Consider the following 11,513-nt stretch of genomic DNA (forward strand, 5'->3'; position numbering starts at 1 on the left):
ACCCACATACTCCAACACTGGGTCCCTAACAAAATGGCCTCCATGATGCACCTCTAATACATATGTTTGGAAAGCCATTATTCTACTAAAAAAATGCATAGAGATATTCAATTCTAGTCCCAAGAATTATAATTCCAAGTCAAAAAAATTTGCTCTACTATCAACATGAAGACAAGCCCAAAAAAAAAAACAATTTTTAGCTAAATGCTATAGGTTAAGAAATAGTAGCACTAGTTCACAACTTAATACGAAAAAAAAAACCTAGAAAGTGACATATAGAATGAAAAATTAATTCCAAAATTAAATAAATGGACAATTTTTCAGTTACCATCCATTGTTTTTAGTAAAAAAAATTCACAAATAGTTTGCCAGCATAAAGCATGACAGCTCTGGACCACATCCTCAAAGAAGAAAGACTGTCGGCCAAATTGACTGTGCCATAATATGAAACCACAAAAAAAAAAAAAAAAATTGCCTTTTTGATACAATACATGTTCCACTAATGTCTGTACTAACCTCCAAATTGATTGAATGATTTCCTTCCAAAACCTATGATCTTTCAGTAGCAAACATCTAAGTTAGCAAAATCGACGCTTTTCTTGTTGCGTTAGATGGCCTCCATCCACTAGATTTTCAATCCTTCTGACGGTGAGATCTCAATTAGGGTTTGGTTAAAGAAGATTTGGAAGGAGAAAAGGGAAGGTCGCAAGGGTTTTTTTTTCCTTTGCAATTGTCTTGTTTTTCTTTGCAAAATACACCAACAAGAGCTGGCTTTTTCCCTGTAGGAAGGTTATTTTTGAAAAAAAATATAACCCAACCCAAATTCGTAGGCAATTTTGTCTATCCATTTCTTTTACTAAGGATACTATTATCATTTAGCTTTTAACCATCAATGCTGTTACTACTTCAATGTTTTGACTACCAGACAAGGGAATAAAGTGCCAAAAAGATAATGTTATGGGGTAAAGTGAAAAACACCACATAACTTAGGGGGAGTTTTCGTGATTTTTCCTTAATCCGGCAATGCACTCCTAGGACATTCTCTCTCTCTCTCTAAATAGGGGGGCTGATTTCATAGATGGAATTTCTCTTCACAACAAATTTTGAGAGAAATGTTATTTATACTCCATATTTTGTTAATTGTATTCCCACAATTTGTCCTATTATATAGTCAAATAAATAAAAACTATATGGTAAAAATGATAGTGGAAGTGTGATTAATAAAATGAGAGTGTAAATAACATTTGTCAATTTTAATTATTTTGATGCTCAATTTTTCTCCCATATTTCTATTCATTATGTACCAAAATAATTTGATACTATGTGTTCAACTAAGTTTCAAAGGGGCATAGGTTGTACTTTGCATAACCGAGATACCACTAGTTTATAGTTTATATAGATATGGAAGAGTCATTCCTGAGGTGATTAATTAATACAAATTATTTTTCCTATTAATAAGCAGTTATTTAAAAGTAGCAAATGGAAATGTAGAAAGATAGCCAATTCGTCCTATAGTCAAGGATTTATTATATGATGTAGGGTTCTTCTGACGGTATCAAATAGGAACTTTGTAACACATGTAAATTTCATCCAATCTACTCTGTATATACACGCACTAACAATTATTAGTTTATTACCCTCTCTTACATTTATACATTTTCCTAATTAACCTTACTTTTCCAAAAATCTAATACCTGAAATATATCTTAACAAGTACAATAATAGGATGTATTAGCCAACAATAATTTTGAATGGTTCAGTTTGGAGCATAAGTTTAAACATTAATTTCTCTGATATGATACCCAAAAAAAATGTACTTAACTATGATTATATTGATCACAAATCTTTATCCCAACTTTTTCTCGTGTAAGAGTTATATTATAACTTTATCTTAGCCTGCATTTACCAAATAGAATATGAGGTAGCTCACCCTAAAATTTATCATATTTCACTATTATTAATTTTTTAAAGTCAAATACAGGTTAAATTTATAATCTCATAATAGCTTGATCTTCCTAAATAATATTTGGACGAGTATTTTTCCCTTCTCTGAAAAGCCTAAGCATTTTCTAGAGGCCATCTTTCTCATGGATCTTCGTGACAATTTCCATTGATCAAAAAAACCTATTGACCTTGTTTGGATTGTAATTTTTTTCAAAACATTTTTACATGTTCGGTGAACATGTTTCTCAATCACCTTTTTACGTTACATACATCAAATCGTTACAGTATATTTTTAAAAAAAAAATCCATAAAATAGCAATCCTAACATGTTTTGAAGGACTTTATATCATTAACAAGACAAAGGCCAAGACCAAAAAATTTTAAAAAAAAAAAAAATCAAGTTGCAAATATAATACGACAAGTCTGAATTTTTTTAAAATTTGCTCCTAAGTTTATATTTCTGCGTTGCATATGGCATATATTAACAACTACTTATTCTGCATCTACATCTTTATCCAACGATGTGAAGAATCAACCTATGGACCCTTTTGCTTTAATGAGAAAATTTATTCTACCAAGTTTCCTTTTATTTCTTAACCACCTTCCGTACTTCTTGTAATTCATTGAATGAATAAGATTGCATAAATAAGGGAGAGATCGATCTATCCATCCATCTACACCTTCTACCCACTTAAGAAACCAAGAATTGAAGAAACCAAGTTCAATATGCATGATATCTTTGAAAGATAACGACAATTACTGATGGTTATAATTACGTGATGTTAGCCTATTAGGTGGACATACCCAACAACCAATTTTATTTATTTCTTTGTCATTCAATGGGATAATGTTTTTCCCCTTTTTCTTTTCCATTCTCCTGATGAGCGTGCCCTACAAATTTATACCTTTTCCTCTTGGAAGTTAATTGTCACATCAAAAACCTTGGACAGGATTCAGGACCATGCTTTCTCTAACTAGCCACTTCTATATTCAAAACACCATATCTAGGGGTTAAACCAGTGTGTTTTTTCAGAACTGTCAAGATTAAGAGCGCAAATCTTAATAAATGCTTGTCTTTATTTGACTATCAACATCAGAACAACATTGTCCTTGGTATTTTGTCCATTATCATTTCGGTAAATAAGCCTCAAACTCATCAAAATGCCTATAAGAAAGCCTCATCATGATACCTTAAGGCTTAGGTTATCCGTATCATTTTACTCTATACTGCCAGAAGAAGCCTATTCCCAGATTGAAGTTACACAAAAAATGCCTAAAAGGCAAAAAAATTGTAGGGAAAACACATATAAGCTCAAGATGATGCACAATAGTTGACTTGGATCCTATTTCATTATTCAATTTAAAACTTAAATTTAATAGATTCAAACCTTAATATGTTCAAATGTAATTGATAATAAAAAAATAAAACGTTTCAATTAATTAATTGACTCTAAATTGTTTAGACAAAATTTACTCAAAATAACACGTGATAAGTTGCTGACTTATCATTTATCATTTAATGTAGAATACGTTCAAATATTAACATTTCAGTACTTTAACAATTTGGTAACTTAACAATTTCTAATTTCAGACTTCAATTTATCAAATGCACCCTTAAATACCTTGATTCCCACCAACTACCTCTGACTACATATTTCCATGACTCAAAAGGACAACATTCTAGAATATGACACTTAACGTCTGCATATAAACAGAAAGTGAAACGAGAAAACTTCTTAACAGCTACAGAATGGTAGCTAAATCACCGAGTAGAAAGAAATTAGGAGCAAAAAGGCAATGTTATACACTTGGTATTACAAAGGTACAATTTATGTGGAAGAGAGATCATACACGATACAGCATTGATACATATTCTCATGGGCCCGTCACCTCTGTGACTTTGACCTGGAAATGCATGTTGCTGCTGAAATTTTCATCATCTATTTACATGCAGATAACAACATATATCCACTTAATTGTGAAGCATGCCTTTTTTGGCATTGCTCCCACTAGCAAAGCTCCTCCATCTTGTGGTGCCTATTTGCAATAGTCATACACAGATTTTGTCGTTCAAAATTTTATCCCTGGAGGTGACTTCTTGGTATATTAAAACCCTCCAGTTTGTGTCTACGCATACAACACAAGAGGTAGAAACAGCAGGGCAGCCCACAAATTGCATAATGTGATGCTGGCAGATGCTGCAAAAGAAGAGTAATAAATATTCTGATGCATCATAAATTACAAGTAAAAATACTGTATGAGACAAAAAGCGGAATATGCATGGTCATATTTAAGTCAGACAATGACAGGAGAAGTACAAAGCAAAATGCAAAATGTCAGTGTCAATAGGAAAGAGAGGAAGAAGTTGATGCTGGTAATGGAAGAAAGATGCAAGATCAAAGGGGATCTAAGCACCCAGAAAATGGCAAAATGTCTAATAACCACGTATGAAACATAGAAGGAAAAAAACAAAGTCAGATAATTGCATTCAAGTTTTAAAAACCCTTTCAGGTCATGCAACTACAGACTGTTCTTTTATCTGTCACTATAGAACAGCAGTCACCACAGATGAAGTGCAAAGTAACTATTAGCTTTGGTGTAAAGCAAACTATTGTTATGAAAGTGTACTCACATGAAGATGGTGAGGGTGAAACTGAAGGTGTAATATCAGGAGGTTCAGCATCAAATTCTCTCCCTGACGGAGGCCTAGCATGAGCAAAAACTACATTTGGCAATGGGCTTGATGAAGGGACTTGAGGCACGGTTGGTGTAGGAGGATCTATTTGCTGCTGGGGTGAGGGAGCGCTAACTGGTGCCAAAATTGGTGGTGAAATGGGGGTTTGCCGATTCCCATTCCTCGGGTGTCTATTCTTATGCCCAAAGCGGCAACCAGGAGGCTCCACTTTATGATGCAATCCTTGTGTGGGAGTAGGAGCAGCCAGTGGTGCGGATTGTGGTGCACCTTTACGGTTGATGGATCCACTATTCTCATTTCTTGGTGCAGGCGCAACAGTGGGAGAATAATTGGTATCAGGATGACGGTGGTGGTGGTGGTGATGGTGATGGTGATGATGGGGTTGAGGAACAGGAGCCGGAGACGGTGACCCAGTGCCACCAGGAGGGAGTACAGATGAAAGACGAACTTGTTTAACCCTTCCAAACACAGTGTTGTTCAGACCTAGATTTTCTTCATGAGATCCAGTTATTGTTTGAGTCAACTGCTTGAACCTTGACTTTGAGGGGTTAATGCCCACAGCCAGCAAAACTCGGCACTGGACTATAGTTGGGGGGACCACAGTTGAACCCCTCAGATTAGTCAAGCTTATATACAAATTCTGCACCAACAAAAAGATGCAGGGCAAACTTCTCATCAGTAAATAGCTACATACCCATTGCTAGCACATCTAATATATAAAATATGTATATAAAACTTTATCTATCCCCCCCCCTCCTCTTTGTTTACTTTTTCTCCCATTTTCATGGAGACTAAATTGATTTACATATAAAGTTGGTAAATAAGTTCAATCAACCACACTCAAAAAGGCACCTCATAGGAATTATATTAAACGTCTTTAGCGCCAAAAGTGCAAAATTAGACATCTTCATGCCTGTATAAAGACAGATTACAAGCAGAAGACGTAAAATTCCAGCAAAGAAAGCCATGAGAAAAATCAGAATACAACCAACCACCGAACCATTCCATTGGTAGCAATAAGAGCAATTGTCAAAGTGAATAGAAGTATTACTAACACTGCATTTACAGTTTGAATTTCAACAATGCTGACAATACTTGAAATGCCCAACAAGATACCAATGAACCAATCATAGTAAATGTTTCAAGTGTAAAGCCATTTGGTTTATCAGGCTTTCCTTCATGGTACAGATTGAAATGGTGAAAACATTTTCTATTCTGATTCAACACAAAGGACATTGTTTTCTTTGATACTCCTGTTCCTTATATTAGTTCTCTCTGCACTGCCATTTTGGACCTGTAAATCTCTGCAGTGCATCAGGTTTGCCAACACATTTCTAGTGTAACTTGATTAAGTACTTTCACTAACCCTTTACTAGAGTAAGAAATCTTTTCTTTCTTTTCATACTTTCATGAGGCCATCAGTATCAAAAGGGTCAATTACACCACAAAGTTTGAGATTTCAAAGGAGCAAACTATATATTTTAGGTTACCTTGCCATTCCTTATCCATTTCTATTATAAAAATGCTTTTGTAGTCCATGACAGAAGCATTGAAGGGAGTCACCTGACCATAATAAGTTTCATTTATATCCATTCAATTTAGTTGCTTAAGCTCTCTGGCAAGTTTTACCTTGGTCAATGACCAACTATTGGGCTTGTCAATGACCAACTATTGAGCAAGCCTAATAGTTGGTCATTGACCAATCAGAAAACTGCAAATAAGATTAAAGGACCACCATTTTCCACATCATATATTTAATCAATTTTCATTACTCCTGATTTCACCAATGATTTTAAACAGAAAGCTAACATCCATTCTACCAACATCATTTGACTACAAGATCTCCAACTGCCACAGGGTTTTAGTTTTCTTGTTATCATTTCCTTCAGTTATTACATATAGCAATATTAAAAATAAGAAGGAAAAAATAAATCTCCAAATCCCTATTTCCTATCCTCTCAATTCTCCAAAAGCAACTAACTCCACCACTCCCATTTCTCATACACAAATCTGCAGACTGGAAGAACTAATCACTGAAAAGATATGTTGGAACAGGATTGCAACAATCAAACTCTCTAGAAACTTTTAGTCTGTGAAAGGGTTTTTAGTTTGAACATGAGATATCCTTTCTTGTTGGATTGTTTTATGTAATTTTTTCAGAAGGTATTCACAGACCCTTGGGCTTTTTGCCAAGTTCTGTGGCATAGGCTTATCTATTGATTTTCTGGTGAAGTTGTGGTTCTAATACTTATTTGTTCCAAGTTAATGAGTTATTTGCTCTACATTGAGTTATTCATAGTGCTGTTTGTTGGTAAATATCCAGGACAAATTGCCAAGATAACTAAATATTGGGCCCATTGCCTGTTCAATAAATTGCATAAAAAAGAATAGCTTCAGTATGCTAAAACATCAAACAACTCAGTCTGTCTTGATCCCATTTTTATGTTCCTTATGATCATTAACCTTGGGTTGACTTAAAATTTGACAGTTGGAATCATTAATTATCTAATTGGCAAGTTGCCATTGGTAATTGAGCAACTTATAGGATTTCCACTAAGTTGCTCATTAATCATGATAAAGCTTGCCACATGGTTCACAAGGAAGTCTTCACAATAAACAAATAACAGAAGGAAGGATAAAAGTGGGGTTAAGTCCACACCTGGGGAAAATATGGGTGTGGATTTAGCCCCTCAAATGGCTCAGGATTAGAGAATTACAGTCCACCTCACAAATACCCTTACTACTACCCTCCTAATGTATGAAATATACTTAAAAAAGCAAACTTAAGGAATGCTATTGTTACTACAAATACCCTAACTACTACCCTCCTAATGTATGAAAACTACTTAATAGAGTATGTATGGTAACAAAAAGCACGAAATTATGTGAGATTTTAGCTTATCATTTTGTCTGCCCTGTCACTCTCATTTGTCAACATCGAACGTGTGGACATATGAGAACTTCCTCAGGACTTTACTTGCCTAATAAATATAAATCTACATTTGTGAACATGTCCTGGTGCTAAAGTATTTTGAGCTACAATTCACTTTTCCAATTTCCAGAACAAATTGTCAACAAATTCAAATTTTGATCAATTTAGCTCAGTCCGATTTGGTACATTTTACCTCCAATTATTTTCTTTTTCATAGCTTATATCAACTATACTGCAATTTAGTTTGTTCGCATGTGCAGCTCTAAGACCCTATATCTTTTCATATCATTCGGTAATAGCAATGGCTTTTTTAACCAAGGTGACAAAATTCTTTCAAAAAATATTAAACATAGAAAAGAGATCTATCAACAGATAAAGGAAAAATAGCAACAACCAGATTAAGGCATAAGAAAAAGATTAAGGAGGAAACAACAAAATTTGAGAATCATCACCAACCTCATATGGAGCAAGATGCAATCCTAACTTCAATTGCCTTCTCAGTTCGTCGAAATTATTTTGAAGTTGTTCAATAGAGAAGTTCAAGGTAAAATTGAAGAGGATCTGCACTTTTTGCATGAGGAATGCACTCTGTTGAGGACTAACAGTAATCCCTCCAAAGAATTTCAGCACCTCAAAAGAATAAGGGGTCCCGAACAAGGATGCAGTCAGACCAAGAGGAGATTGATGTATTAAGATAGATACAAAAGTAGCCCTGATTAAACTTTGAGTTGTCACATCAGAATCAACTGCAAAGACAACTTTTGTTGTATTTGGTCCAGCAGAAGGTTCTAATTTTAGTACTTCCACCTATCATAAGTAAACAATAAGAATGAATAAGAACAGATTCAAACAAATGGTAAGGAAGGAAAAACATATCAAGCGAAATAAGACAGCAGTAAGAAGAAGAGTAGCAGAGCATACTTTAGTGGTGAGAAAGCTAATTTCCTCAAAAATATCATCCTCAAGTTGCAAGACATAGTCTTCCAAAAATGAAGCTGGTTTATCGACCATAAAGCTTGCTACTATTGCATGACCTGGTAAACATGCAGCATGAGATGAAATACATATATAACACAGTACACAGGAAAGCATATTCCTAAGATGAAAAATCATGATTTATATGCATACAGCATCAAGAATACAAAACTTAATGAGCGATACAGAAGACAACAAATTTTAACAGCTCAAATCAAAACTAGACCCGAAGTATGCCAAACCAGCTATTGCCAGTTCATTCTCCACTTTCATGTATCTTTTTCGTTGCTTTCTTCAATTTTTGTTCAATCATACTAGCGCATGACAAAGATGCAAACTTGTGGATACTGCTAGTCTGGCAGCCAACACAGTGACTCTTGCTATATAGATGAGATAAGAACATATAAACCAAAGGTAACCATAAATGTCAAACCCAAAATTTTGCCTCCTCATTTTCAAGCTATTGCTTCCTTCCGTTTCTTGAAAGCATACCTTATGCCCCTGGTTGTCATTCTGATCCATGTAGTTTGACCAACCTCACTAGCCTTTACAGGGTCATAAAGTTAACAAAAACTCCTGTTCTTCCTTCTTAACTTGATTTCCTTGTGCATTTAAGCAATATAATTGCAGAATTCGTCTTCACTCCAACCAAATGCGACAGAATGCAACATTTTACCCAATCATTCTATTTCACTAGCACACAATGCACGCTAAAAGTCTTGAGCAATTGACATTCTGATTCAATTTGACCATTCAGAATACTTGTCCATGGCATGTCCTCATATAGACATCAATAAGGCGCACAAAAAGGGCAGTTTAATACAGCAGAACAATGCCATTAACGGCAGCTACAATATGATAAAACGGTCCCCCAAATCTGCCGAATCTCACATATCAAATTTTCATCAGACTTATTTAAGATGCATATAATCAAAACAAGACATTTAACAAGTTAATCCAAATGGCAGAAATCAGATACTTCCCTCAACTTTAAACACTAAAGTTCCTAAAATTTACAGCAATAACTGCATGTTTCTCTGAAAGCCCATTTGAAACCACATCCAAACATCGTCGTCCGACAATAGTATCACTAAATCTCAATTTTCACTGGGTCCCAAATTAACCAGCCCTTTCCTGAGAGTATACCCAAAATAAGTAGAAAGAAAAACGAAGCAGATTAAAAGAGAGAACTGACATTTATCAAGTTAGAAATTCCCTTAGCAATTTGCAGAATAAAAGAAGGAAAAAAAATTGTCTGAAATTTAGCATAAACTTAATTTCTAAAAAGAGAAGAAATCATTTTCACAGCGATACAAGCCCCAATCCAAAATGCACCTTATACAAAGTGCAAACAAATTTCTAGCATTAGATAATGGAGAACTCAAATCCCACCCCCTTCCCCAGTCCGCCCACAAAAAAACCCCAAAGGAGGAAGAATAGCCAAAAATCCAAAAGCAGATCTACTTGCAATCCACAATGTTGAGAAGCTCAACTTAAAAAACCAAGAAAAGGGTGTTCAAAAATCAAGAAAAGGCAGAATTTTGTCACCTCCAAACTCAGAATCCAGATCCAGATCCTTCTGATCTCCATAATGGAAAAATGGCAACAAAAAGAAAGCAGAGAGCAAGACTCCTAATCCAAGCACCAAAGCAAACACACATCTAAAACTCACAACCCTCTTCAACCTGCTGCTCCTGTTCCAGCAGCAGAAGCAGCACGCTCTCCTATCACTATTTCCTACATTATTCTGCTCATCAATTCTTCTTTGAGCTTCATCCACAATTGAGCCTGGTAAAGGCTGCTCATCCTCTGCCTTCCCCATTGGGAACAGTAATAGCAATGTGGTTTCCTATTTTTTCTCTTTTTTTCTTAGTCTCCATTGCTGTTGTGGTTTGGTAAGAGCTCAGAACCCTCCATTATTCTCTCCTCTCTTCCTTTCTTTCACCTTCTTGTTCTTGGTCTCTTCTCTTCTCTTCTGTTTCAAGAGAGAAAAAGGGTCTTCTTCTTTTTTTTTCCTATTTTCCTTTTTTTCTGGTGATGATGGAGAAATAATTTAAGTATTCTTTAGGGTTGGGTTGGGTTGGGTTGAGCGGATGATGGGATGGAATGGAAGGGGAGGAGTAACTTCTGCTGTCTGCAAAATCAACTACTTCTAGTGGATTTCTTTCTTTCTTTCTTTCTTTCTTTTTTGCTTGCAAAAGGGAAAGTGTTTTTGTTGTTTTGTGATTTCAAATTGGAATGAAGGTTTTTTAAGTGGTGAATGCTGATTAGTTTAAAGATTTGCTTTTGGATTTTACATTAAATTCGTAGAGATAAGGCAGCTCTTACTAGTCTCCACTCTAGTCAACAAGTTATTGTTCACATAGCCAAAGAACACTAGTGGTGCTTGTACTAGTAACTAGTCACATGAATGCAAGATAAATTATAATGAGGTTGCATAAATGTATTATTATGAGTAAAATACTAAAAAAACTAGTTGTGATTTATCAAATATATAATTTAACTCTCTTTGATTTAAAAATCTATACTATAACTTTAGGTGATTTCAACTAAATTAAAAATTTAACGGAAAGCATACAATCTAATGGTTGTACATGAAATGTCAATATTGCCCTTATATAAATTAACTCTATGTGATTTATCGAATGTTCAATTTAACTTCCTCTAGTTTGAAAAACTGCGCTATAACTTTCTGTGATTTCGATTAAATTGAAAATTGAACGGAAAACACTTTACGTATAGTAAGGGCAATATTGATATTTCATGTACAACCATTAGATTAAATGCTTTCCATCCAATTTTTAGTTTAGTCGAAACCACATGGAATTATAGTGTAGGTTTCCAAACCAAAGATAGTTAAATTGAATATTTTGCAAACCACTGAGAGTTTTTTTTGTATTTTACCCTATTATTAATGTTTTACAAAATTAATGAAAGTAACTTGTTCCAAAAATTTCCCTTTTTTTT

General features: G+C 34.7%; 1 protein-coding gene across 1 annotated transcript; it reads right to left on the bottom strand.

The window, feature by feature from the left end:
• Nucleotides 1-3,724: 3,724 nt before the first annotated feature.
• Nucleotides 3,725-10,668, bottom strand: LOC113696658 (uncharacterized). The gene is made up of 5 exons (XM_072055689.1): nucleotides 10,095-10,668; nucleotides 8,493-8,605; nucleotides 8,028-8,378; nucleotides 4,577-5,279; nucleotides 3,725-4,142 (listed from the first exon to the last, which is right to left on the bottom strand). The coding sequence occupies exons 1-5, from the start codon at nucleotides 10,366-10,368 to the stop codon at nucleotides 4,072-4,074; spliced, it is 1,512 nt and encodes a 503-aa protein (XP_071911790.1). The 5' UTR covers nucleotides 10,369-10,668; the 3' UTR covers nucleotides 3,725-4,071.
• Nucleotides 10,669-11,513: the final 845 nt, after the last annotated feature.

The sequence above is a fragment of the Coffea arabica genome, chromosome 6e (genome assembly GCF_036785885.1).
Source record: "Coffea arabica cultivar ET-39 chromosome 6e, Coffea Arabica ET-39 HiFi, whole genome shotgun sequence".
In the NCBI taxonomy this organism is placed as follows: domain Eukaryota; kingdom Viridiplantae; phylum Streptophyta; class Magnoliopsida; order Gentianales; family Rubiaceae; genus Coffea; species Coffea arabica.

Coding starts and splice junctions, on each gene's coding strand:
- LOC113696658 (XM_072055689.1), bottom strand. CDS start 10,368: ATGGGGAAGGCAGAGGATGAGCAGCCTTTACCAGGCTCAATTGTGGAT. Junction 8,606..10,094: donor TCTGGATTCTGAGTTTGGAG/GTGACAAAATTC, acceptor CATGTTTACCAG/GTCATGCAATAGTAGCAAGC. Junction 4,143..4,576: donor TTCACCCTCACCATCTTCAT/GTGAGTACACTT, acceptor CTTCTTTTGCAG/CATCTGCCAGCATCACATTA.